Source organism: Girardinichthys multiradiatus, chromosome 22 (assembly GCF_021462225.1).
Source record: "Girardinichthys multiradiatus isolate DD_20200921_A chromosome 22, DD_fGirMul_XY1, whole genome shotgun sequence".
In the NCBI taxonomy this organism is placed as follows: domain Eukaryota; kingdom Metazoa; phylum Chordata; class Actinopteri; order Cyprinodontiformes; family Goodeidae; genus Girardinichthys; species Girardinichthys multiradiatus.
The window spans coordinates 18,355,888-18,381,461 of record NC_061814.1 but is presented as its reverse complement, the minus strand read 5'-3'; the positions used below and the strand labels follow the sequence as shown (position 1 = coordinate 18,381,461).

The 25,574-nt window shown below is 39.3% G+C and overlaps 1 protein-coding gene across 1 annotated transcript in view; it reads right to left on the bottom strand.

Moving 5' to 3' along the window:
* Positions 1-25,574, bottom strand: part of actn2b (actinin, alpha 2b) — a 30,971-nt gene continuing 5,397 nt past the window's right edge. Inside the window, exons 2-21 of the mRNA XM_047350942.1 lie at positions 23,520-23,634; positions 23,322-23,441; positions 22,467-22,553; positions 19,710-19,797; positions 19,297-19,375; positions 15,232-15,313; positions 14,807-14,892; positions 14,469-14,561; positions 14,015-14,245; positions 13,754-13,901; positions 11,621-11,771; positions 8,811-8,919; positions 5,873-6,013; positions 5,594-5,776; positions 5,186-5,320; positions 4,770-4,949; positions 3,040-3,186; positions 2,181-2,246; positions 1,939-2,097; positions 1-677 (exon numbers count right to left, since the gene is read on the bottom strand). Of these exons, the coding sequence (XP_047206898.1) occupies positions 519-677; positions 1,939-2,097; positions 2,181-2,246; positions 3,040-3,186; positions 4,770-4,949; positions 5,186-5,320; positions 5,594-5,776; positions 5,873-6,013; positions 8,811-8,919; positions 11,621-11,771; positions 13,754-13,901; positions 14,015-14,245; positions 14,469-14,561; positions 14,807-14,892; positions 15,232-15,313; positions 19,297-19,375; positions 19,710-19,797; positions 22,467-22,553; positions 23,322-23,441; positions 23,520-23,634 (2,559 nt within the window). The 3' untranslated portion in view covers positions 1-518. The remainder of the gene's footprint in view (positions 678-1,938; positions 2,098-2,180; positions 2,247-3,039; positions 3,187-4,769; positions 4,950-5,185; positions 5,321-5,593; positions 5,777-5,872; positions 6,014-8,810; positions 8,920-11,620; positions 11,772-13,753; positions 13,902-14,014; positions 14,246-14,468; positions 14,562-14,806; positions 14,893-15,231; positions 15,314-19,296; positions 19,376-19,709; positions 19,798-22,466; positions 22,554-23,321; positions 23,442-23,519; positions 23,635-25,574) is intronic.

Below are 25,574 nucleotides of genomic sequence, written 5' to 3'. Positions count from 1 at the left end.
ATATGTGTTCATCCACTGTTTTGATGCCTTCATTGAGAACCTACGTACAATGTAAATAGTCATAAACATAAAGAAACCCATTAAATGAGAAAGGCGCTCCAAAACTTTTGACCGGTAGTGTATGTGCAAATGGTGTGCACCTCTGCAGCATATTTTTAAAACATAGCAAGGGTCAGAAGGTGTCTTACAATGTGTGCTAAATCTATCCACACCTTAGAGTCGGTAAATATAAGAGGCATCTGAGGGATTTAGTTGATTTCCAAGACTTACACTCATTTTCAGTAGAGTGCTGAATCCTCTTTTTCTTGAATTGTTAATATTTTTTTACGATTTATAATATAGTTAGGGTTTTTCACCAAAAAGCACACGTCTTTGGTGCACTGAAGCCTCATAAAAAGCTTTTATCTCATTTAACATGCCTGATCCACTATGCAGTATGTATATTAGGTCATTTAATTAAAAGGTAAAGAGTGGGAAGAGTGAGTAAAAATGGCCCAATGAAATGTCTTCTTCACAAGTTAAAGGTCACTCTCTCCATAAAGGGCGGTGGAGAAGGCGGTGTAGTCTAGGGCTCCCGGTGGAGCTCCGGGCCCTTTGTAAGGTGGCATCCTCATGATGCAATATTCGGCCTGTTCAGGAGGAAGCTCTCTTCTGAGCTCGTCCACAAGGATGTATGGCTGTATGGGCAAAAAGCAAAATTTAGTTTAGGAAAGACACTGTCGCTCACATTTGTTGTCAACCATGGTAAAGATGTGTAAAAAGCTTACAAATAAATGTATCTTTTATTGTAGCAGTTAAATCTCACACAGGAAAAGCAGTCAGAGGCATCAATATTAAAAATAGACAAATTCTTTTTTTAACAAAACCGGCCCTGTCTGCACACGCATTCACCCTTAACAATGGGATTAACAGGCAGGGGTATCATCATAAAATTAAACGTTCTCGACAAACTGCAGTAAAAAGTTATGAAAAAATGTCTTGGGTTTGTCTTTTAGCACAGATTTACAATGAGATTTGGGAGGAAATTAAGTCTCATTGTAAAATCTGACTACTGAAAAGAACTATGAAAGAACTGTTAGTTCTGTTAGTTCTTGAAGTTTTCTATTAACTATAAAAGAATTATCAAATTGTGAAGCTTTCTTTTTGCAGTTTGTGCACCGTAACCCACACATAGATGCGTTTGGTGCAGGTGGTTAGAAATTCATAATTAACTGGATTTGGGAACCACTGCTCTTGATCACCCTGGATCCTGGGTTCTCACTTGAACATTTTTCTCTTTAGATCACCCCACAGGTTTCCTCAAGGGATTTCTGTCTCGCGACTGAGAGAGTAATAAAAGATGATTGATTTTGTACCAATGGAACTATTTCTGTGCAGATTTGGCTGTATGTATTGATAATTATCCTGATGGATGACCCAATGAGAACCTTTGAAAAGGTTCCCAGAGCCTGTGGGGAAGAAATATAGGCCAACAGCATCACAGATCCTTCACCTTACTTGCAATAATTTTTCACATAGTCATACTTTGTTTTACACTAGATCCACATGGATTGGTGGCTTCTGACAAACTCAGTCTTAACCCCAGAGTTAAGCACACACTTCAAGTTAAAACCATGGTAGCTTTTAGCAACCTTAGTAGGGAAGAAAAGCTTTCTTTGGTCCTAGGACAATTATTTCTTAACTTGTTAACTTCTTTTTTTCCCCAATTGAAAAGTACAATATTGAAGGTTGGAATTTTTTATTGTTCAGTATGAGATTATGCAATGCAATAAAAAATCATTTGTTTTAAGACTTTTTGCATATTTTTACCTCGGGGGGGGGGGTCATGAACACAATATTAGATGACAAGCAAGGCAAAAGCATGGTAATGACTGGAACAGGAAAGCTTAAAATATCTGTCCCTGTGGCAGCGAGACACAGCAGCTCAAACCCACGCACCTTATCAGCTGCCAAGATCCGGAAGGATGCCACAACCTGCTCGGCAGTGTCCGTATCAGCCGTCTCTCTGGTCATGAAGTCAATGAAAGACTGAAAGGAGACAATCCCAGTTGCATTTTGGTCCACCAGCATCATTATGCGAGCGAACTCCACCTCCCCCTAAAGAGGGTATGATTTCAGAGTGAGCACAAGAGTATTCATGTAGACAATAGAAAGAGCTGATAACAAAAGAAGCACCATACCAAGTCATAACCCATTGAGATGAGGCAAGCTCTGAAGTCATCCGTTTCCATTGCTCCATTCTTCTTCTATACCCAAACCAGTCGAAAGGGGAATAGAGGAGTTAAATGAAGTTTAGGACATACAACACTGACCTACTTCAAACATTTTAGCAATAAGCTCAACCCTACTGGCATATACAGCAATTTCTCTTACATCTAAGCCTGATAATTATATTAGCTGTGAACTCAAGTAACACCAAAAACAATTATTTTTACCTAACCAGGCTCTTGATCTGTTTGCCTAACAGTTAATATGACTTCAAACTTGTAAAATGTTATCATAAATCATCTGCAGGCATAAAATTAGTATTTGTAACATTGAATATTTTTGCATAAGTACTGCAGGTGCTAAATAAATTAGCACACAAGTAGAATACACAGGCAGATTATTATTTGTAGAAATGTATCCGATTATAGATGATATAGCAGCTTTTAGAATGTGTCCTTCAGTCTGTGTCAATAGTCCAGTGAAGCAGAACCTGTTTGTAAAATCAACTGTTGCAATGTCAGTGAATTCAGCTGTATTGTACTGACCAACAGTAGCTACTGTTTTAAAATGAATTAAGTGAAACCTTATGCTCATGTGAAGAATGTTGAAACTTTATCGATTACCTGAATCAGGAATTACTTGCTCTAAAGGCTGCTTAAGGTTTCAAGAAACAACACAAGAGAAAAGTCTTGGGTGGTGTTGCCCTCAGACATGAAGATTCCTCTGGATGCTGGAGTAACTCGCTACCTGCTTCTGTATTGTTGGCACTGCTTTTCATCAGCAACTCAGACAGAAAATGACCCCTGGAGTATAAATGGTATAATGGTGTACCCTGTCAAAGTGATTGAAAGAAGATCTGAACTCATTCATTTGCTGCTGGCTGATGCCCTTAGCATCCCGGGTCAGGATCTGGGTCTCAATCTCATTAATGGTTCGGGCAATGGTGGTGAGGAGCAGCTCCCATCCGACACGGATGTGCTGTGGATGTGCAGAGAAGACATGTCAACAGGAGGAGGGCGTGTCTGGAAAAGCTGCATAGTTGTGTTCTACAAACTGCAGTGTCTTACAAAAGTGTTAACACCTCCTCAAGTTTTTTCAGGTTTTTTTCATGTTACAACCACAAACGTCCAATTATTTTATTGGGATTTTATGTGACCAACATGACCCAAAGGAGTGATTTTCAAGGTTTTCAAAATGTATTACAAATAAACATCTAAAAAATGGGACGTCCACATTCATTCAGCTGGCCCGAATATCACTCCATCCATCCATTGTTTATATCTGCCTTTTGCAGGGGTGGTACCCATCTCCAGCGGTCGTAGGTGACAGGTGGACTACAACCTGGAAAGGTTACACAAACATGCACGCACACACTCAAACCTAGGGGCAAAATAGAGAACAAATTATCCTAACATGTTTATGTTAGGATAAATCCTCATATTTATGAAACGTGGAAGGAAACTGGAGTACTGGAAAAAAAAAAAACTACAAACGCATGGGGAGAATATGTAAACTTGATGCAGACACTAGCCAGGATTAGTGCCCAAGATTATCTTATTGCAATTCAATAGTGCTAACCACTGCATACTTTTAATATGATACCCCTAAGGGAAAACACAGTGCACCAATTGCACATTTGAACATCTTATGGAGCACTGTTTTATCCATTATCTGAACATGACAAAAGAGTATGGCACAACTGCAAACCTACCAAGACATGACTCTCCACCTAAACCATCAAGCAGAGCATCAACCAGGGAAGCTGCCAAGAGGCCCATGTTAACTCTAGAGGTGCTGTCGAGATCCACAGCTCACGGGAAAAAGCCTGTTGCAGGTCAACTATAAGTCGTGTACCACTCACATCTGGCCTTTATGGAAAGGGGCAAGTAGAAATTAATTGCTGAAAGAAATCAAAATTGCCACAAGCCATCTAGGGGAAACATCAAATGTGGAGAAAGTTGATCTGGTCAAATGAGAGTGGTGCAGTTGGTAGCACTGTTGCCTTGCAGCAAGAAGGTCCTGGGTTCAATTCCTGACTAGGGGTCTTTCTGCATGGAGTTTGCATGTTCTCCCTGTGCATGCATGGGTTCTCAGTGGGTACTCTGGCTTCCTCCCACAGTCCAAACCATGCCTGTTAGGTTAATTGGTCTCTCTAAATTGCCCTTAGGTGTATGAATGAGTGTGTGTGTGGTTGTTTGTGTGTTGCCCTGTGATGGACTGGCGACCTGTCCAGGGTGTACCCCGCCTCTTGCCCATAGACTGCTGGAGATAGGCACCAGCTCCCCCGCAACCCACTATGGAATAAGTGGTAGAAAATGACTGACTGACTATTGTTTTCCTTCAACTTCAATATTACGATAAGCATTGGCCAACCCCAAAACATCCCAGTAAAATAGTGTGAAGTTTGTGGTCGTTCACAACTACAAGCGGTAAAAACACTTTTGCAAGGCACTTTTAGAAGTATTAATCTGTAAATATGCTAATAAATTACTTTCAATCTATGCAATTTAAGCATTATGCTTATGTGTTTACATTTAGGAGTAATTTGCCCAGTCCTGTACCTCCATGGTGTAATTAGTGTGTTTGTTGTCAAAAATGAGCGACTCTTGGATTAGCTGGTGGTCTCCTTCCAATTTATCAATGTTAGGCTTGTATGCAATGATCACATGCTCCATTTGCTTCAGCTGGGTCATCTGGTCCTCCAGTGTGCCTCCAATCTCCAGGGAGCAACGCCCAATTTCCTGTCCAGAAAAATGCAGGATGCAACAAGGTCAACTTAATTTTAGGATCTGATAGTTTGATCACAGATACTGCAGGGATCACCTGAAAACAGAAAACTCTAAGTATACAAAAATCTGATAAAGTTTGGAGGCATTTAATAAATTGTAGCTTCAATTATTCTATAATCAACTAAGAACCTTCCACCTGTTTGTATAGCATTATTTAAAATAATATTTAATTTCATAGCTTTGGTAACCTCCATCCTGGCTTGAATCCAGGGTCCAATCAGATTAGCCTGGGCGGCAAACTGACGTCTCAGCCTTTCGTGGGCATGCTGGCGCGCCATCTCTTCCTGAAGGGAACCATCTCTCTGAGGAACCAGCATCTTTACCTATGAACCATATAGAGAGGTGCTATATTAATAAAATCTGATAAACCTCCCTAACAAGGGATTAAATGTAAGTATGTATGACTTTTCAGATTTTACCCTTAACTTAGATTAGTAATAGATGTCATCACCCTAATCACTTCCACACTGCATTTAAACACTAGAATTTTGCACCGCCCCTCATGATTAATCCTTTCACACAGGGAAATAACAACCAGCTGAATATTTACATTTAAAGATCATGCATGTATATGCAGGTTATAAAACCAAAGTCACCTTCTCCCACTGTTTAAGAAGCTCCTCCGTCGTAATGGTGCTGTAAGGGTTAATAATGTTTGCTTTAATCCCGTAGCTTTGGGAAATTTTTTGCACCTCATTGTGGATTCCTAAAATGGCCTGTCTCTCTGTGTCTGCCTCAGGCAGAGTGGCTTTGAACTGCTCATGAGCAGCAATTAGACTCTGGAAAAGAAATACTGATGTTAGTCTTGCTTGGACTTTTTCAGTGAGGAAGACATGAAACATGGTTGTCAGTCAGGGGGAGTACAGTGGTCTTACCTGGACCTCCTCAATGGTGTGAACTATGAACATGTCCTGGAGATCCTCCATGGCTCCTTCCATCCAGTTGTTGAAAGGAGCTGACCTTTTGGCAAACTCCAGGAACAACTGGTCAATGGTTTCCAGCAACTTTTCTGTGCGCTGAGAGGATTACAAGGTAAAATATAGAGATTTGTTTTATTTCGGTATATTCAGAATCAAACAAGGCATAGGAAACACTACCTAAGTCTTCTTCCACAGCCCCTGAAAAAAACAAATGTATATACACACACACACATTATATATATATATATATATATATATATATATATATATATATATATATATATATATATATATATATATATATATATATACACACACACACACTGCTAAAAAAAAAATAAAGGGAACACTCAAATAACACAAAATTAAAGTGGAAAAAACACACTACAGGTTGATCCACCTTTGATGTAATGTCCTTAAAACAAGTCAAAATGAGGCCCAGTATTGTGTCTGACCTCCACGTTCCTGTATGACCTCCCTACAACGCCTGGACATGCTCCTGATGAGACGGCGGATGGTCTACTGAGGGATCTCCTCCCAGACCTCGACTAAAGCATCCACCAACTCCTGGACAGTCTGTGGTGCAATGTGACGTTGGTGGATGGAGCGAGACATGATGTCCCAGATGTGCTCAATCGGATTCAGGTCTGGGGAACGGGCGGGCCAGTTCATAGTTTCAATGTCTTCATCTTGCAGGAACTGCTGACACACTCCAGCCACATGAGGTCTAGCACTGTCCTGCATTAGGAGGAACCCAGGTCCAACCGAACCAGCATATGGTCTCACAAGGGGTCTGAGGATCTCATCTCGGTACCTAATGGCAGTCAGGGTACCTCTGGCGAGCACATGGAGGGCCATGTGGCCCTCCAAAGAAATGCCACCTCACACCATTACTGACCCACTGCCTAACCGGTCATGCTGAAGGATATTGCAGGCAGCAGATCACTCTCCACGATGTCTCCAGACAGACACATCTGTCACATGTGCTCAGTGTGAACCTGCTTTCATCTGTGAAGAGCACAGGGCGCCAGTGGCGAATTTGCCAATCCTGGTGTTCTCTGGCAAATGCCAAGCGTCCTGCACGGTGTTGGGCTGTGAGCACAACCCCCATTTGTGGACATCGGGCCCTCATACCATCGTCATGGAGTCAGTTTCTAACCGTTTGTGCAGACACATGCACATTTGTGGCCTGCTGGAGGTCATCTTGCAGGGCTCTGGCAGAGCTCCTCCTGTTCCTTCTTGCACGAAGGCGGAGGTAGTGATCCTGCTGCTGGGCTGTTGCCCACCTACGGCCTCCTCACGTCTCCTGTTGTACTGGACTGTCTCCATGGTTGTCTCCACTACGCTGACAGACACAGCAAACCTTCTTACCACAGCTCGCATTGATGTGCCATCCTGGATGAGCCGCACTACCTGAACCACTTGTTTGGGTTGTAGAGTCCGTCTCATGCTACCATGAGTGTGAAAGCACCACCAACATTCAAAAGTGACCAAAACATCAGCCAGAAAGCATAGGTACTGAGAAGTGGTCTGTGGTCCCCACATGCAGAACCACTCCTTTATTGAGTGTGTCTTGCTAATCACCAAAGATTTCCCCTGTTGTCTATTCCTTTTGCACAACAACATGTGCAAATGATCGTCAATCAGTGTTGCTTCCTAAGTGGACAGTTTGATTTCACAGAAGTTTGATTTACTTGGAGTTATATTGTGTTCTTTAAGTGTTCCCTTTATTTTTTTGAGCAGTGTATATACATATATACATATATATACACACACACATATATATACACATACATACATACACACACATCTCTGCTAGGAAGATTTATGGAGTCAAATACAGGTTCACCATGTAAAAACAAAATGTTAGAGGCTGCTGAAGACTCGACTCTGGGGCAGGGGTTCTCTTTCCAGCAGAACAATAACCCTAAACATAGTCCCAGAGCTACAGTTAAATGATTTAGATAAAAGCATATTCAGGTGTTAGAATGGAACAGTCAGAAAGCACACCTAATTCCACCTGAGAATCTGTGGCAAGATTTGAAAATTGCTGTTTAGATGCTCTCCATCCAATCTGACAGAGCTTAAACTATTTTGCAAAGAAATATTGGCAAAATCATCATTCTCTTGTTTAGCAGAAACATACAAAAGACATCCCGATGTAATTGCAGCAAAAGGTGGTTCTACAAAGCATAGACTCAGGAGGGCCACATACAAATGTGACACTGTTCATATTTTTAAAAGACTTTTAAAAACCACAATTTTCTTTACACAATTATGCACTACCTTGTGTTGGTCTATTATATAAAGGTCCAATAAAATACATTGACGTTTGTATTTGTAATATGACAATTTGAGTTCAACGGGGAAGGAATAGTTTTGCAAGGCACTGTGTCTCAAATCCAAACATCCTCTGACCAGTTTTGTTCAACAAAGCCAGGGGGGCCTTACACCATCTTGGCCACATTAATCCCCTCGGTCTTTAGTGACAAAGCCTCTTCCCCACAGGCATGAATATGTGGAGAGGAGCTGGGACATCCCCTGTCACTGTCATTCAGAGTTAATCCTTGGCACTTCTCCCAGGCCTTCACACATTTACAGGTCTGGAATGACCAGCACAGATCAGAGGAAGTAGCTAGTGGGATTTAAGCCACTTTGAGTTGAAATACATTTGTCTTCATTTCTATGTCTATGTTATGGCAAAAGATTTAAGTGGATGAAGTTCTTCTGGTCCTTGGACTCATGAACAGACCTGCATGGTTTCCAAGTACAAATTTGAGACATCAGCACCCTCTAGTGGAGATTTGGTGAATGTTTAGGAATGAAAGTCTTAATGGCTTTCATCTGCTTTTTAGTCACCAGCAGCAAGGTTAGATTTGAATGGCCATCTCACCTCTAACGCCTCTCTCCTCTTCTGAGTCAGGGTTCCCAATTTATCCCACAAGTCACAGATACTCTGGCATCGCTGGTTTATAGAGGCAATGTCATGGTAATCCAGCTCACTAGGAAAAAAAAAAAAAAGCTTAAATAGGTTAAGGGATTAATGGCCATACCCCCAATAATAAAAGCACCCAAAACATTGTCCTTAATGTACAAGGTGACTTAATTTTGGCAAATGGTGAGGCACTCAAAAAAATTAAATAAAGCCCCCACCACCACAAAATGAACTCACAAGTCAGTCAAATTCTTTTTTCTTTTTTTATTAAAGGTTTTAAACAACTTCAAGCCAAGACCATGGGGTAAACTGCAGGAATTGCTATAGCTGCCTTCACCATCAACTGTCAGAAATAATTCAGCACTCTGCTAGTCTTTTTTGTTATAGATCTACAACTGCTACGTGGAAACCTTCGTTTGTTGAGTGATACCAGAGCCTTCAGCTGTGAGGAAGGGGTATCTCTCATAGCCAACTTTGCTTGTATTGTCTCTACCAGCCTCGTAGTCCACCTGGATGTGCAACACAGTACCATGAGGAAGCTGTCCAGTCAAGATCAAGTAAAACATGCTTGGAACAACCCGTTTCAGGTTGTTCAGTGGCATAACACCCATTGGCAACCCTGTGCTGTAAGGTGCTGTAATCTTCAGTTTCCTGCTCAGAGTGTTCATGTTCGTAGATGGAGGCATAGTTGCTCAGCTCGCTGCCCTGATAAGCCAGTTCTGGATATGCAAATAGTGGGGGCTCTTTCACTAAAGGCTCCGTTTCTAAAGGGCCTTGCTCTAAGCCTCCTTCTAAGGTTCTTCTGGCTTAACAGGTTGAAGGCTGGGATCAGGTGTGAGCTGAAGATGGGATGCAAGGCCTCCTAAAGGTATCTCACTGAACAAAGCAACACTAGCTCTGAATGGATCAATTTTATGTTTTTTCATATTAACTCCCCAAGAAGCAGCTGGACTTTGTGGACTTGGCAGTAGCTTCATTTTGGGAGGCTGAACAACCCAGGTTACATCAGCACCCTGTGAGTTTGGTGGACTGGCAGATGTGTCTCTTTTTGGAGCATTATTCCATGGAACGTCAGAGCCTTGCACCTTAGGGGAAGTTGGAGCCTTTTTCACCAGATCAACCAACCATTTGTCTGCAGACCCTTCTGGAGCAGGAGGGGGAAACTTTTTAGGATGGCCAACTTTCCAAGGAACAGGAGGCATTTCTAGATTGGAAGGAAAATGAAGGGTCTTTGCAGGGTCAACCAGGACCAAGACTGCAGAACCAACTGGAGTTGGCAGGGGAAGGTTTTCTAGAGGGTCAACCATCTGTAAGACTACAGGATCTTCAGGCTTCTGAGGGGGAAGATGAAATTCAACCGGATCTTGTGGGCTCAGAGCAGGTGAATGGTTTTTTGAAGAATCAACTGACCACAAAACCAGAGGCTATGAGAAAAGACTTTCCCACCTCTTGCTCTGATAAAATTCAGTGACATTTTATATATACCAAGGACAGCTTCAATAAAATGATTTACTCAAACGTTTAAAAACAGGTGAAAGATAAGATAAGATAAGATAAGATAAGATAAGATAAGATAAGATAAGATAAGATAAGATAAGATAAGATAAGATGAATAGCTGTTCATGCTGACAGAGAGCAAGCCTACATCAAACCGATTTTACAGTCTCTGCATTGGCCACCAGTGCATTTTAGAATCAGTTTTAAGTGGCTTTTTATATTATGGAGGTGGAGAGCCGTTATTAAATTTTATATTTGTTTATATATTACTGGTTTTAGTCCAACCTGGTTATGTGATTTGCTTTGACCTTATAAGCCCTCCAGATCCAGCAGGTCTTCTGATAAAGGTCTTCTATTGGTCCTTAATGTAAAGTTAAACCTAAAACACTTCGAGAGCAGCCTTCCTGAAGACCTGAGGGTTAGAGGGAGTGTTGACGTTTCAAACAGCAAATACAAAATTTATCATCTTACATTTAAGTTTCCTTAAACCGAACTAGTTGTTTTATTTTATTTCATTTGATTCATCTGTTTATTAAATTCTTAGAAAGTTTAGCTCTGGATCAATTTATTGCATTTGTATAAAATCTTTGCATTTAGGGTTATTTATCCTATTCACTTTTTTGGCACTATTTTAAATTTCACAATAAAAATATATTTTGTGTTTTAGCTCCTGTTTATTTGTCTCATGGTTAATGTTTTAGGTGTTATAGAATTCAGGAATCAAAAAACTTTTAATAATGTATTGTTTATCTAGTGTTTCCTCATTTATGACTGCACTTCCACTTCTAGATCTTCTATAAAAAATCAAATTGTCTAATAAATATGATAACAACAATTATTGTTATTTATTAGACTGAATTGTATAAATACTGCTCTATTAATAATGTCTGATGGGTTGATGCTTCTTATAGGGAACATCACATTTTAAAATCTAAGCTGATTCTATTCTCATTGATTTTCTGATCTGGTTACCTGTTGCTTTTAACCATGTTGCAGTGTATAAAACCTGAAACACCTCTAATTTAATGGATTCTTAAGCCACAAACACTTTAAATGTAAACATAGGGAAACACTGTGCAATTCCTCAATTATTGTTATACATAACTTGAACCCTGTAGGCTAAATGGGGACTACTGACAAATTCCAGTTAAAATATTATTCAAAAGACAGGAACAGGAACCAAAACTGTGTCATTTGTCTTTGCTATTATTTCCCTCTATCTGATTCTGAGTGACAAATGAGTCCAAGCATCTGCTGTGGGGAGTGCATACTTGAGTTCCTGTGCAATGGCAGCAATCTGCTCCACTCTATCCTGGTGGGCTGCCAGATCACTCTCAAAGGCCTCGTGTTTTCGGAGCAACGCTCTGACTTCTGTCAAGGTGGCCGTCTCATAGTCCTTCTGGATGAGGATCAGCTCTTTACCTGAAGAAACCAGTAAATAAATGTGTTTGATATAAACACAGGCCATTCCTAGAAATTCTAGTTGGGCAGCATGATCTGTTGCAGTTGCAATGGGCAGACTAAAATCTTTAAGTAAATCTCATTAGGAACAAGACTTAAAAAACCATGAGGAGCAGATTTAGGTAATAAAGATGGCGCTGTCGTGATGCGACATCTTTGGACTTTGTTGTGGTCTTGTTTTTCAACCGTTTTTTAGTTTGGGTTTTTGTAGCTATGTTTGTTTATTTCCTTTTGCTCCCTGTTAGTTTTGTTCCCTCTACCGCCTCCTGGTGTTTTGTCGTTTTCTTTCCTTTTCGTTCTTAGGTTTTTTTTATGGTTGCTTTCTTATTACTTTGTATGGTTTTCTCATTATTATTGTTATTGTTATTATTATGCTTTCCTATTTCTTATGGTTTTCTTATGATTATGACTATTATTATATTTATTGTTATTCTAGGTTCTTATGTCTCTTTTGGTCTATTATCTTCGTCCATAGTTTTGCTTAGGTCTGTTTCCCTGAGTTTTGTTATTTATAGTTTTGTTTTTGTAGTCAGGTTCCTTTGGTTATGTCATTGTCTAGCTTCCATCGTGTTCCCTTTGTCTTCTAGTTTGGTCACCTTAGTAACCATCCAGATTCCCTCAGCTCTCTATAGCCTGCTCCACACCTGATTTCCATTTTCATCTGATTACCTGCCTCAGTGTCTCATTGGTCCATACCTCACTCCCCTCTGTTTATTAGCTCTCTGGTTCTCATTTTACTTCGCTGGTTCCTCCCGTTCATTACCTTACAGTCTAATTGACAGAAAAAATCTAAAAGTCATAATTATTACTTGTTGCTCACCCCCACCTCAAACATACTTGTGCTGCACATTGCTTGATGGAAAGAAAATCCACCTATGTAAGGGCATCCAGAAGTAATGAGTGTCATCTGTCCAGCCCCATATACAGCAGTGACTGTGGAAATCTGCTTCTTCAGACACTCATCTTTATATGTTTCAATGGAATGGCACCTCATTCCCTTTCCTAATGCAGATACATGATTTATCAATGAATCCCACTTTCATTCAATCACCCAAAGTCCATGGCTGCTTCTCTTCAGTCTTCTGGAACCCTCTGTTCAGGCGTTAATGGTGGTTCTAGTTTGTGTTTTTTGTACATAAATCCCATTTCCTTCAGTTTTCTCAGGAACATTTACTCTTTTGTAGATCCTTTTCTACTTTTCAGTACATGTTGCTTTGAGTTTCCTTTTTCTGCCTGGATGATTCTCTTTTGCAGTCTTCCAATTTAACTTGTGCTTGCTCCAAACTTTGGACACAGCTGACTAAACACAACCAAAACCCCAGGAAGAGTAGTTGTCTTGCAATCTGAAAGTTGTGGGTTCAATTACATCTATCTCCTGTCCTATGTTGATAGGCCCCTGGGCATTAACCTCAAGTTGCCTACTGATTGTCGGTGTGTGAATGTGGCTTTAGTGTAAAGCATTTTGAGTGGTCATATGACTGAAAAGGTGCTATATAAGTTCAGTCCACTTACCATTTTCTATTATACAAAGTGACAGCTCTCCTGTTAGGGTCATTTGTCTTAATCAGGCAGATCTTAGAGCTCTGTAGGATACTCTCTTTTAATGGCAGACTGATTTATGTAGTTACGATTGTGCAGGTATTAGTTTCAGAAATGTATAATTGTCCCCTACATTATCTAAAAAAATGTGATGTAATGTAATTTCAGCAATATAATTTATTCTCCTTCTCCTTTGATGTTTTATAGAGCCAGAATGTTTAGTTGGTAAATTGGTGTTACCAACTAATTAGTTTGATTCAAAGCAAAAAAAAAAAGAAAGACTGAGGACCCTCCAAGAATATTGATTCAATTTTTTTCAGAAGTTGCATGGACATTGCAAAGACAAAACTAAACATCAAATTTAAACCAAGTTTAAACAGTGGGTAGAACTAACTAGAACTAACCACTAGCCCAGTTCTCGTGATTGGTGGCTTTTTGGTGAAATTTTTCAGCCAGGTGGTCCAGCCTCTCGAGTCTCTGGATTTCAGTCAGAAGCCACTCTTCAAACCCTTTCTCTGCCTGCTCCAGGCCCTGCCAGGCACTGGCTATATCCTGAAAACATAGTAAGTGTGTGTATATATGTCACATGTCATAAAGCAGGTTCAGCAGTTAAAAAACACCTTTTTCTCCATAATTAATGAGCAGAAAAGGAGCTTTTGACTTACAGAAACCATCTTCCCTTCAGAGGGCATAAAAGCAGGACGATTGCTGATGCGCAGCTTGGTCTGCAGGGTGTTGAAGTTGATCTCCAGCTGGCACTTCTCCTGCACTTTTGGGGGTTTGTGCTGGCGTCTGTAGTCCCTGAAGTCCTCCAGCTTCCTCTGCATCTCTGCCATGGTTTTTTCTGAGGTTCGATTCTCCAGCCAGGGTGTGGTGCGGCGGATCCACTCCAGCAGCTTGGAGACACAGTGACAAATTGTAATAAGCTTGGGAGCAGAGAAGCTCCTTAAGAAAAACTGTGATGTATGATTCTTTTTTTCTTCAGAGGGGTTTCATTATGATAAAACAAAGTGCAGAAAGAACCTTAAACTATATGTAGTTTTATTTTTAGCTACTTTCACAATATATAGTAACTATTTAAAGCTTTCTGTAAAAAACATATTTTTATACAAACTTTACCTCACTGGCCAGTCTCTCATACTCCTCCATCAGTTTCTCATTCTCTTGGTTAACACCAAGCACCTTGCAGATCCTGTTGGCTGCTGTCTCTGCCTGGTGGAGCAAAACATGACAATAATTAATTTACATTTGCAGAGTAAAGCAGCAGGAAATGTCTCAAATTGATCTATCATTATAAATGCAAAAACAAAAACATTTCACTCACAGCTGTTAAGCGGATCAACATGCCATGTTCAAATCTAAATGACAGCTTATTTTTTGCACCCAACTGTGTTCTTGGAAAGCCTTTGTAAGCATAAAAACACAATGTGGTAACAGGACAGTTTCCCCACTGATACCTGCTCAGCTCCAGCAAAGGCGTGGTAGAAGCAGGACACGTAGGTCATGATGGCCCTCTCGTCGGGCTTGGGTGTGTTGATGATATCTGAGGCATAAAGTGGTGTGGAAAGAGAGAAACAAGTAGAAAATGCAAAAAACAGAACATACATAGCAACTATATGTGACTATATATGAGTATATGGGAGCATACTGTAGACCAATGTGATATGGTTTATATGCTCAAAGGTCCTATACATTGTTTACATTAATAATTGGAAATACTGACGACCTACTGGGAATATCAGAAATAATCAACTCTTTTGACATACAGTAAATGGTAAACAACTTGTAGATAGTAAAAACAAGCCAAAATGTTCAGAAGAACATTTTGAGGCTGAGGTTGGGCTCTTGGGCAGTGGTTCCCTAACTTTTAATAGAACATTACCTTCTGCGTCCAGCATTTTAGGAATGTCCAGGTGTTTCTCAGCTATATCAAAAGCCAGGTTCAGGTTCCCCAGAGGATCATCCTAAAAATAGCAAAAACAATTCTGCATAGTTACACACAACTGTAAAAGTTAAGGACACACAGTGAGCATTGTCGGCTCACCAAATACTTCTCATGCAGCTTTAAAGATTTTCACAAGCTTTTCATTTAAAGAACTAGTCAAGGTCTAGGAGTGTGAGATTTAGAATATGTCTCAGATCTAATTTTTACTGGTTTTTCTACTGAAAAAGACATACTTGGTCCTGTTTTTGGGTTTAGAAGGAAGTGTCACAAGAGATTATGATGGACAAGAAGACTTCCAAATGTTTGAAGAACAAATGGCTCAGACCACTTTAAGGGATTAATACAAACGCTGCTTCCTTGAATGCTAAGTACTATGTAAAGAAATAAGAAGTGTTTTAAAGTTTAGAACAGTAAGGTACATATATCTGAATTACAGGTTTAAAGTTTTACTATAAAAAAGTCAAACTTTTTTCCTCATTGTTTCAGTTTTAGGTGAGTGAGGATTATAAAAATGATTTATGCCAGATTAATGAGAGAGAGTTTTTTTTTCTAAAATTCAGAAGTTGACAAATATTTCCCTAGTATTTTGTGGAATTGCCTTTCAAACTATATAACTGAGTTAAACGTTTTGGGTATCCTTCCATAAGCTTCTCACAATAGTTTTGACCCATTCCTTATTGTTCTGCTGGTGTAAATGGGTCAGATTTGTAGGCCATTCTGCTGACACACACCTTTCAGCTCTGTTGTTGGATATTCCATTGCTGTTTATCATTGTGTAAAATTGCTTGACCTTGTAATAGTGGTACCTCCAGGCATCTGAAAATTGTACTCAAGGATGAACCAGACTTTTGGAGGTCCACTATTCTTTTCTGATATTTTGGCTGATTTATTTTGAATTTCCCATTATGTCACACAGGGGAGCAGTGTGTTTGATGTGTTGCCTTAAAATACACCCACAGATGTGGTTTCATTTAACTCAAATAATACCAGTTTACGTAACAGAGGTTTAAAAAGTCATGACATTATCATGTTTAGTTTGATTTAATATCAGACCATTTGTCTTTTTTACACTATATGTAAATATCTGGTTTCAACAGTAAATGTTTGCCTTATTAATGCTTAACCATTGTGTTTTATATTCTGTTTAATATCTCTATTTTACTCCTATGTAGTGTAGGGCTAAACATTTTTCAGCTAAATCATTCAGTTGAAAACTAAGCTGGTAGCTGACATCAGACCCTATGCTGGTAAGTGGGCCAAGTGGGAGGTTGGAGTGGGGTAAAGAGATAATGGCATCATCCTGCTGCTATTGTATCTGTGAGAGTGTTTTTTAAAGGTAACAGGTGGCCTGAGGTGCATTACATGACAGGGCTAGCTGTTCACTGATCCAAGTGCAGACTGGACCAAACGACAGAAGGATGAGTGGTAAACTGGTGGGATGGAGGGACACACGGATATACCCTGAGCTTTTTGTTTTTGTGTCAGTGTCTGACCAGGGTTGTATCAGTAAGCCAAGGCAAGCTTAATGAACATGTTCCCCCAGAGCCAGACTCAACAGCTGCATGGCTCACAACGTAACTGTCTCCTGGCAGCATGAGCACAACTGACAGGTGGAAATGTGACCAAGTGCATGAAAATGTATGGTAAACGACAGAAACAAAATAGTGCGAATATCTTAATTAGGTTATCTTGTAGATTAACCTAAGATGACAATAATCAGTTGCCAGGATAATTATCCAGCGCATATCTTACTGGCATTTACAAGGACTGGCACCCTCTAACAGGGTAACATTGCATGACGGCATGGGCAAAAGCAGAGGTAAATCTCGGTTTGATCTCTACAAGTACCGAGGCTCATGTTTCTGGGAATGCTTAGGGTCGACTCCATGTCACACCACTGAGCTGTGTGCTGAAAACCAAGTGCCTCTGTTTCCAAAACAAATGAAATGCCACTCTTCATTTCCAGCCTTGGTCTTCCCCTGCTTTACATTTACAGCATGAGGACACTCTTTCACTGGGTAAAGTGAATGTTGCTATTTGAGGTTGGGTATGCAGGCTTTCCTGAGCACAAGGTCTAATGCGTTTTAGGCCTTGAGAAATTTATTCATGGGTGCTTGAACAGGAGGCAACTGGACCTTCATACTTGTGGTAGTGGTTTCACCTGTCATCTAAAAGGTTTCTCAAGCTGTGAAGAAATATTTTCAAAACTAGATAAAAAGCTTAGCTCTTAGAAATCTTTTAAAAAGTGCAAAGGCATTTATACCCTTTGAACTTTTCACATTGCCACTTCACAACTACAAACTTCAGTAGATTTTATTGGGACCTCATGTGACACAACAACACAAATCAGCCCATCATTTTGAAGTGGAAGTATACAGGGCTTTTATTTATTTATTTATTTGTCCATTTAGTTAGTTATTACTATGCATTTTTCCCATTCGTCTTGCCTAAATAATCTAAGCTTAGACTGGATGAAGCATGTCTGTCAACATTATTTTTTGTCTGGCCACAGATTCTTAATTGGATATAGGTCTGGACAATCATTAGACAATTCTAATGCATGAATGTGCTGTGATCTAAACTTGACTGCATTTTATTGGTCATTGTCCTGCTAAAAGGTGAGCCTCCACCCCATTCTCAACTCTTTTGCACCCACTAACAGGTTTCCTTTACTATTGCCCTACATTTAACTCAATTCATCTTCCTGTCAACTCTGAACAGCTTCCGTGTCCCTGCTGAAGACTAGCATGTCTTTGTTTCGGTTGATGTGAAGTGTTGACATGCTCTCTTTGTTTTTTGAACAGTGCACTGTGGGATGTTTAAACATTGGGATATATTTTTTCATAACCTAACCATGTTTTAAACCTCTCCACAACTTAATCCCTAACCTGTCTGCTGTGTTCCTTGGTCTTCATGATGCTGTTCGATCATTCATGTTCTCTACCAAACCTCTGAAGCCCTCACAGAACCTCTTTCTTTATACTGAGATTAAATTTCACACATAGATTATTGAATTAGGTGACTCCTGAAAGCAGTTGCTTGCACAGAATTAAATTTAAGAGTATTAGAGTTAAGAGAACTGAATACAAAAGTAAGCTACACTTTTCTAATTTTCTATTGTAAATATTTTAAAAATCACATGTAATTTTGCTTCTACTTCGCAACTATGTGCTACTTTGTATTTCAAATAAATTCCCAATAAAATACATTGACGTTTTTGGTTAGAAAATTGAAAATGTGGAAAAGTTCAAGGGCTATGAAGGCTTTTGCAAGGCAGTGTAAAATTTCTATGCACTTTAAAGGAAGAACTTGTACTGAAAGTAGAATGCTGCCATCTAATATAATGCAAATGTAAGCATGTCCTCTCAGTCTGGTGAAGATAAAGTCTTCTTTTAAGAGTAAACATTCTTTCTTGATGCACTCACCAAGACCCTTTCTGGGTAAATGCACAACCGCTCAGGATCACAGCTATTAAATCTTGTCTTGAGATGAATACAATTGGTTGGACAAACACAGAGATTAACATTTTTTCTTCATGCTACTCAGGAAGGAAGTGTGGTAAGCGAGCAGCTTTGGTTGAGCATAATGAAGCATGATGTGAGACTAAGCAAATGCACTTACTATAAAAGCATTCTATGTGAGGGCAAGACATCCATAAATTGGGTATCATTAAAACCATTAGCCAAACAACATGCACAATATGTAAATAACTGTACGTATAGACCACTGGTATAACCTGCAATTAACTATGAAACTAAACTTTTTTTAACAATTGATTACAGAACTGAACAGGCAGGAAGGTGAGCACTCTATGTGAAGTAATAAGGAGAAAATGGTTCAACAGATGGTATACAACTCAAATCTCAATTCTTTTTTAATTTGGTTTTCATTGCATGTCTTTTTATCAGCTCACACAAAGTCAAACATGTTAATATTATGGATATGTGTGTGTTAGTTGGAATAAGCTGAAACACCCTGACTATAAGTGAAAACACACAGAACCTTGTTGAGCTTAGAGAAGTCGAGGAGGTCGGGTCTGTGTCTATGAATCAGGGCGCAGAAGGCCAGGCCGTCCTTCCAGCTTGAGCAGCCAACAGGCAGAGAAAACCAAAGTCAGTTCAGACGTGACCTTTCTGCAGTTGAACTCCAGCAGTAAGCAGGAATAATAGAAGCTCTAATGATGCAGCAGCTCTGCTTGGCAGCTTTTAATCAATGCTTAACTCAAGTTTCTTAAGCTCCTTAGATTGTCAAATTCAAGATGGATTTTGTACTGAATAATATTTTGTTTAAGTAGTTGAACAGAGACTAAAATGATTTAATATGATGACGTTCATGAGCCATACATAACATAAACTAACACTGTAACCACAGGACAAATAAAGCTTAGTGGCCAGAGTTTAATGTCTAAAACTCACCTGACATGGAAGTTTTGGACATTAACATTCCTGTAGGGGGCAGTCTTTCTTTGACACCACAAAAGAAGACCTTCCTTGGCAGATGTTTCTAATGATACAAACAGTTTAAAAATTGAAGAACACACAACACAGATCAATTATTTTTATTAGCGCATTGAGGTAAAAAGGTCTGACAACTACAGAAGCGCTTCTATATTTACTTACACACAAACCACTGTACATATTTGTAATATCAGGTATGAATTGGTAATAGTTATGAAACTTAATGTAAAACAGCTGTTTTTTGTTTTGGCACATAACGATTGCTTGTCTTAAAAAAAAATTATCTTTAATTTTATATCAAGACTCTATTGTCCCAGTGGTTCCCGAACTAAAGCTTCTGATCCACGAAAAAACAGCGGCAGAGCCTCCAGACAATTGTTACTGTTAAAGCATTTATAGAAGAACTTGATAATAAACAAAACAACTTCAACAATCATTACAGGTTCTTCTCAAAATATTAGCATATTGTGATAAAGTTCATTATTTTCCATAATGTCATGATGAAAATTTAACATTCGTATATTTTAGATTCATTGCACACTAACTGAAATATTTCAGGTCTTTTATTGTCTTAATACGGATGATTTTGGCATACAGCTCATGAAAACCCAAAATTCCTATCTCACAAAATTAGCATATTTCATCCGACCAATAAAAGAAAAGTGTTTTTAATACAAAAAACATCAACCTTCAAATAATCATGTACAGTTATGCACTCAATACTTGGTCGGGAATCCTGTGGCAGAAATGACTGCTTCAATGCGGCGTGGCATGGAGGCAATCAGCCTGTGGCACTGCTGAGGTCTTATGGAGGCCCGGGATGCTTCGATAGCGGCCTTTAGCTCATCCAGAGTGTTGGGTCTTGAGTCTCTCAACGTTCTCTTCACAATATCCCACAGATTCTCTATGGGGTTCAGGTCAGGAGAATTGGCAGGCCAATTGAGCACAGTGATACCATGGTCCGTAAACCATTTACCAGTGGTTTTGGCACTGTGAGCAGGTGCCAGGTCGTGCTGAAAAATGAAATCTTCATCTCCATAAAGCTTTTCGGCAGATGGAAGCATGAAGTGCTCCAGAATCTACTGATAGCTAGCTGCATTGACCCTGCCCTTGATAAAACACAGTGGACCAACACCAGCAGCTGACACGGCACCCCAGACCATCACTGACTGTGGATACTTGACACTGGACTTCTGGCATTTTGGCATTTCCTTCTCCCCAGTCTTCCTCCAGACTCTGGCACCTTGATTTCTGAATGACATGCAGAATTTGCTTTCATCCGAAAAAAGTACTTTGGACCACTGAGCAACAGTCCAGTGCTGCTTCTCTGTAGCCCAGGTCAGGCGCTTCTGCCGCTGTTTCTGGTTCAAAAGTGGCTTGACCTGGGGAATGCGGCACCTGTAGCCCATTTCCTGCGCACGCCTGTGCACGGTGGCTCTGGATGTTTCTACTCCAGACTCAGTCCACTGCTTCCGCAGGTCCCCCAAAGTCTGGAATTGGCCCTTCTCCACAATCTTCCTCAGGGTCCGGTCACCTCTTCTCATTGTGCAGCGTTTTCTGCCACACTTTTTCCTTCCCACAGACTTCCCATTGAGGTGCCTTGATACAGCACTCTGGGAACAGCCTATTCGTTCAGAAATTTCTTTCTATGTCTTACCCTCTTGCTTGAGGGTGTCAATAGTGGCCTTCTGGACAGCAGTCAGGTCGGCAGTCTTACCCATGATTGGGGTTTTGAGTGATGAACCAGGCTGGGAGTTTTAAAGGCCTCAGGAATCTTTTGCAGGTGTTTAGAGTTAACTCGTTGATTCAGATGATTAGGTTCATAGCTCGTTTAGAGACCCTTTTAATGATATGCTAATTTTGTGAGATAGGAATTTTGGGTTTTCATGAGCTGTATGCCAAAATCATCCGTATTAAGACAATAAAAGACCTGAAATATTTCAGTTAGTGTGCAATGAATCTAAAATATATGAATGTTAAATTTTCATCACTACATTATGGAAAATAATGAACTTTATCACAATATGCTAATATTTTGAGAAGGACCTGTATACTAATGTTATCCATCCACAACCATTAGGTTTAATTTCTTTTTAATATTGTGGGAAATACAGCAATGATTCTTTTATAAAAGTTTGGATTACCGGAAATCGGCTAACAACCCATCACTTTGTGATCACAGTAGAATGTCAACTAAAACCCATTAACTGATAAGTACCTGTACCACTTCCTTTTTTTACAGACATCAATATTAATGATAAGTAACTAGTCAGGCCAATAACCAATATTTGGAATTTGTCCACATAAAAAAAAAAAATATTAAAGTCCCAATATAGACATTCAAAAAAAACCAAAGGACATTGCTGTGTTAAAGTATTTGCCCCCTTAAAGATTTCTTGGTTTTGTGTTTTTTACACACTTGAATGGTCAAATCATCAAACATATTTTAATATCAGACAGACAACCTGAGCGAATACAAAAACCAGTTTCCAAATAAACGTAATTTATTATAACATTAATATAATAATTAATCATTATTAACAGAAAAGAAACACATCCAAAACCCAGTCTGACCAAAATGTAAAGACAAAAGATACTTTACTTTGATTAAAAACTGAAAAACGGTAACTCCTGATAATGTCTCTAAAACAAACAACAGGAATCTTAAATGAACCAAAATCTTTAAGTGTGGGACTTTTGCTCTAATAATCTTACCTTCCACAGATATGTCTTGAATGGCAAAGCGGAGAATGATGGTCCAGATCATTCCAAGAGTCATCTTTACATTCCCATCCACAATCTCTGCAATCCAAAAATAAAATAGTTACAATCCTTTTACATGAGCTGGACAGATAAAAAAAAACTTAATAAACAATTTTCACCCTATTGCATATATGCCTTGTGGTTGTGTGGTTTTTAAGTAAATAATGCTCCAGCATCACCATCTTATTTATGTGATTCCATAGCAAATGTAATTTGATCTCCATCAGAGCCAGGCTGCTGACTTTCTGGATATAATGAAAAAACGTATGTGCCACGAGCACCACAACTTAAAGACTAAATATATAAGGCACAGAAAGGCCATTGTTATTCTCATGGCTTAGCAGACGCTCTTGCTGCACTCACTTCAGTATGCTGAATGCTTGATGTGGCTACAATAGGCGGGCAGTTTAGCCTGTTTTCTGATTATTTCAGTTAATAGTTGTTTGACTACTTGGGGGCACTCATAGACTTGGTTGAAACATTGAACCTTCAGCCCAATGTGGTCAGGTGATGATTAAGTTTGAAAAAAAAACAAACAAGATGGGTTTTAAAAAGCAAAGTATTCAGCCCTAACACAGTAGAATAATGAACATTTTACACCATTTATCCTACTACACATTCATTATACAAAACTAGGTCTATCATAAGCTACACAAACCTTATATTCAAGATAGGGCTTAATATTTCACTAAATGCACTTCATTTCTTTACATTTGGACACACACTAACATGTTTTAGTTAACATAGGAAGCTGCATGACAGTAGCTTTAATAATCTAGAGCTACACAAGGCTTAGTGTGAATGTACCTTCTGCTCCAATAGAGACCAGTTTGACCCCTTTACTTGTAATGAAGTCCAGCGCTTTGTTGACATTAGCGATCTTATGAAACCGCATCTTCCCCCTATCTGGCTTAGGTAACCTCTCTCCTAGAAGTAGAAAAAGGAAAATACTGAGATAGGAAAATCACTCACAGAGGAAAAGGATCTTTCCAGAGGTGCTCAAACCTGAGATGACTTCCAGGAGCAGCATGAGTTTTAATCCGTTTCTGAAGTCATCCTCAATGTTATCAATTTGGGTTCCAGCTTTCCTCAGGTGAGAATTACACCATGCTGTGAAGGTCTAATAAGAAAGGGTCGCCCAAGTCAGCCAAAACAGGTTTTGAATGAATTTAATTTAATAGTAAGCATTTCCTCACCTCCGTTACTCTAGTCCTAGTTTGCAAAATGAACTACACAGTGTAAGAAATAAATTAAAGTGCAATAACAAGTTTTATATATTAAAATGCTTTCACAACACTCTATATTCAGGTTATCCTTCAATGACACAAAAGTGTCCAAATTGATCTTTCAGAACAATAGCTTCCCTGCAAAGACCATTCAGAACACATGTGCTGTATGCAGAGTCCTAAAATACTGTATATCAAGAAAAGATCAATATCTTTCTCCTATTTTTGAAATGTCTCTTCATGGTCCAGCAGCAGACCTTCCAGAGCACATTCCAGCTGATATAAGGCGTTAAATTTAGACCCCTCTGCCAGGGCTCACGATAAGAGACGGAAAAGGAAAAAAAAACTCTAAACATCTCGCGGTATCAATGTGAGTAAAAATATCACACGGGTACAGAATAATTTTTCCCCTTGTGCCACTATTTTGCCACTTATAATTTGACATATGAATGTACCTGGAGATAGAGTACAAAGTTATTAAATTAGGTCAAATGTCATAGAGTAAAAGAAGAAGGAAAGCTTTAAAGAATATATTTTAAATAATTTCAAGGACATCCCACAAAGTAGAATAAATTAAAATGTTGCCCTGCAAAAAGAAACAAACATGCTAATGACCACATATCATCAGCTAAAGGTTTATTTGTGTTTTCCTTTTTAGACACCAATGGCATACACCGCAGTGAAAAACCTAAAGTTTTAATATCACCCAAGTATAGGTACAAAACAATATTTATTTTTCAGGAGAAAAACTTAATCAAATAAACCTGGCCCTATGTGAAAAAGTAGTTGACACTCCTTGAATCATGAATTAACTGTGATTTAGCACATTTTGGTTAAATTTCACCAGTGACACCCGGGCATGATTACCGTGAGTCTTGTAGAATTAAGAAATCACCTAAATAGAACTAATGTGATAACACGAAGCAGGCTAACAGATCTTAAAAAGCAATACGATCTAAAGATACTCAGGAACTGACGAAAAACAAAGTCACTGATATCCATTAGTCGGGAAAGGGTTTCTAAACCATTTTTAAGGTTCTAGGTGTCCAGCAAACCATGGTCAGAACCAATAACCACAAATTGAGGAAACATGTAATAGTGGTGAACTTTACTCAGTGTGGCAGTCCAACCAAAATTACTTGAAGAGCACATCAACAACTCACTCATGATTCATCCAGGGAGCCCTGAAAGGACTCACTGCCTCAGTTAAGGTCAGTGTTCCTGATAAAACAATAAAAAAGATATTGGGCCAAAATGGCATCAATGAAAGAGTCCCAAGATGAAAACCACTGCTGAGTTTTGCTCAGTACCATCTTGAAGATACCCAGAACCTTTGGAAAATATTCTGTGGACTGAAAAGACAAAAGGAGAACTGTGTGGCTATGAAGGAACATGTCCTGCCAAATTTTGTGACCTTAAGTTCAAAAACATTTGAATTATGCAGCAGGACACTGATCCACCTCTGAATGGCTTAGAAAAAAAATAAAGATGGAGAGGCCTAGTCAAAGTCTGGAATGAAAATCCGATTAAGATGCTGTGGCATGACAACCAATTCATGCTTGTAAATCCTTCAGTGCACCTGAATAAAAACAATTGTGCAAAGAATAGTGCGTCAGAATCCATAAGTGCGGTCAAAGACTCGTTCCAAGTTTTCACAAAGCCTTGGTGGCAGTTGTTGTTGCCAAATGTGGCACACCCAGTTATTAGCTTCAGGGGGCGATTATTTCATTATTATTTCATCTAGGACCAGTTTGGATAAATTACTTTCCCTTGATAAATGAAATAATACATTAAAACTGCATTTTTTATTAAGTGTGACAAAAAAGCAAAAACA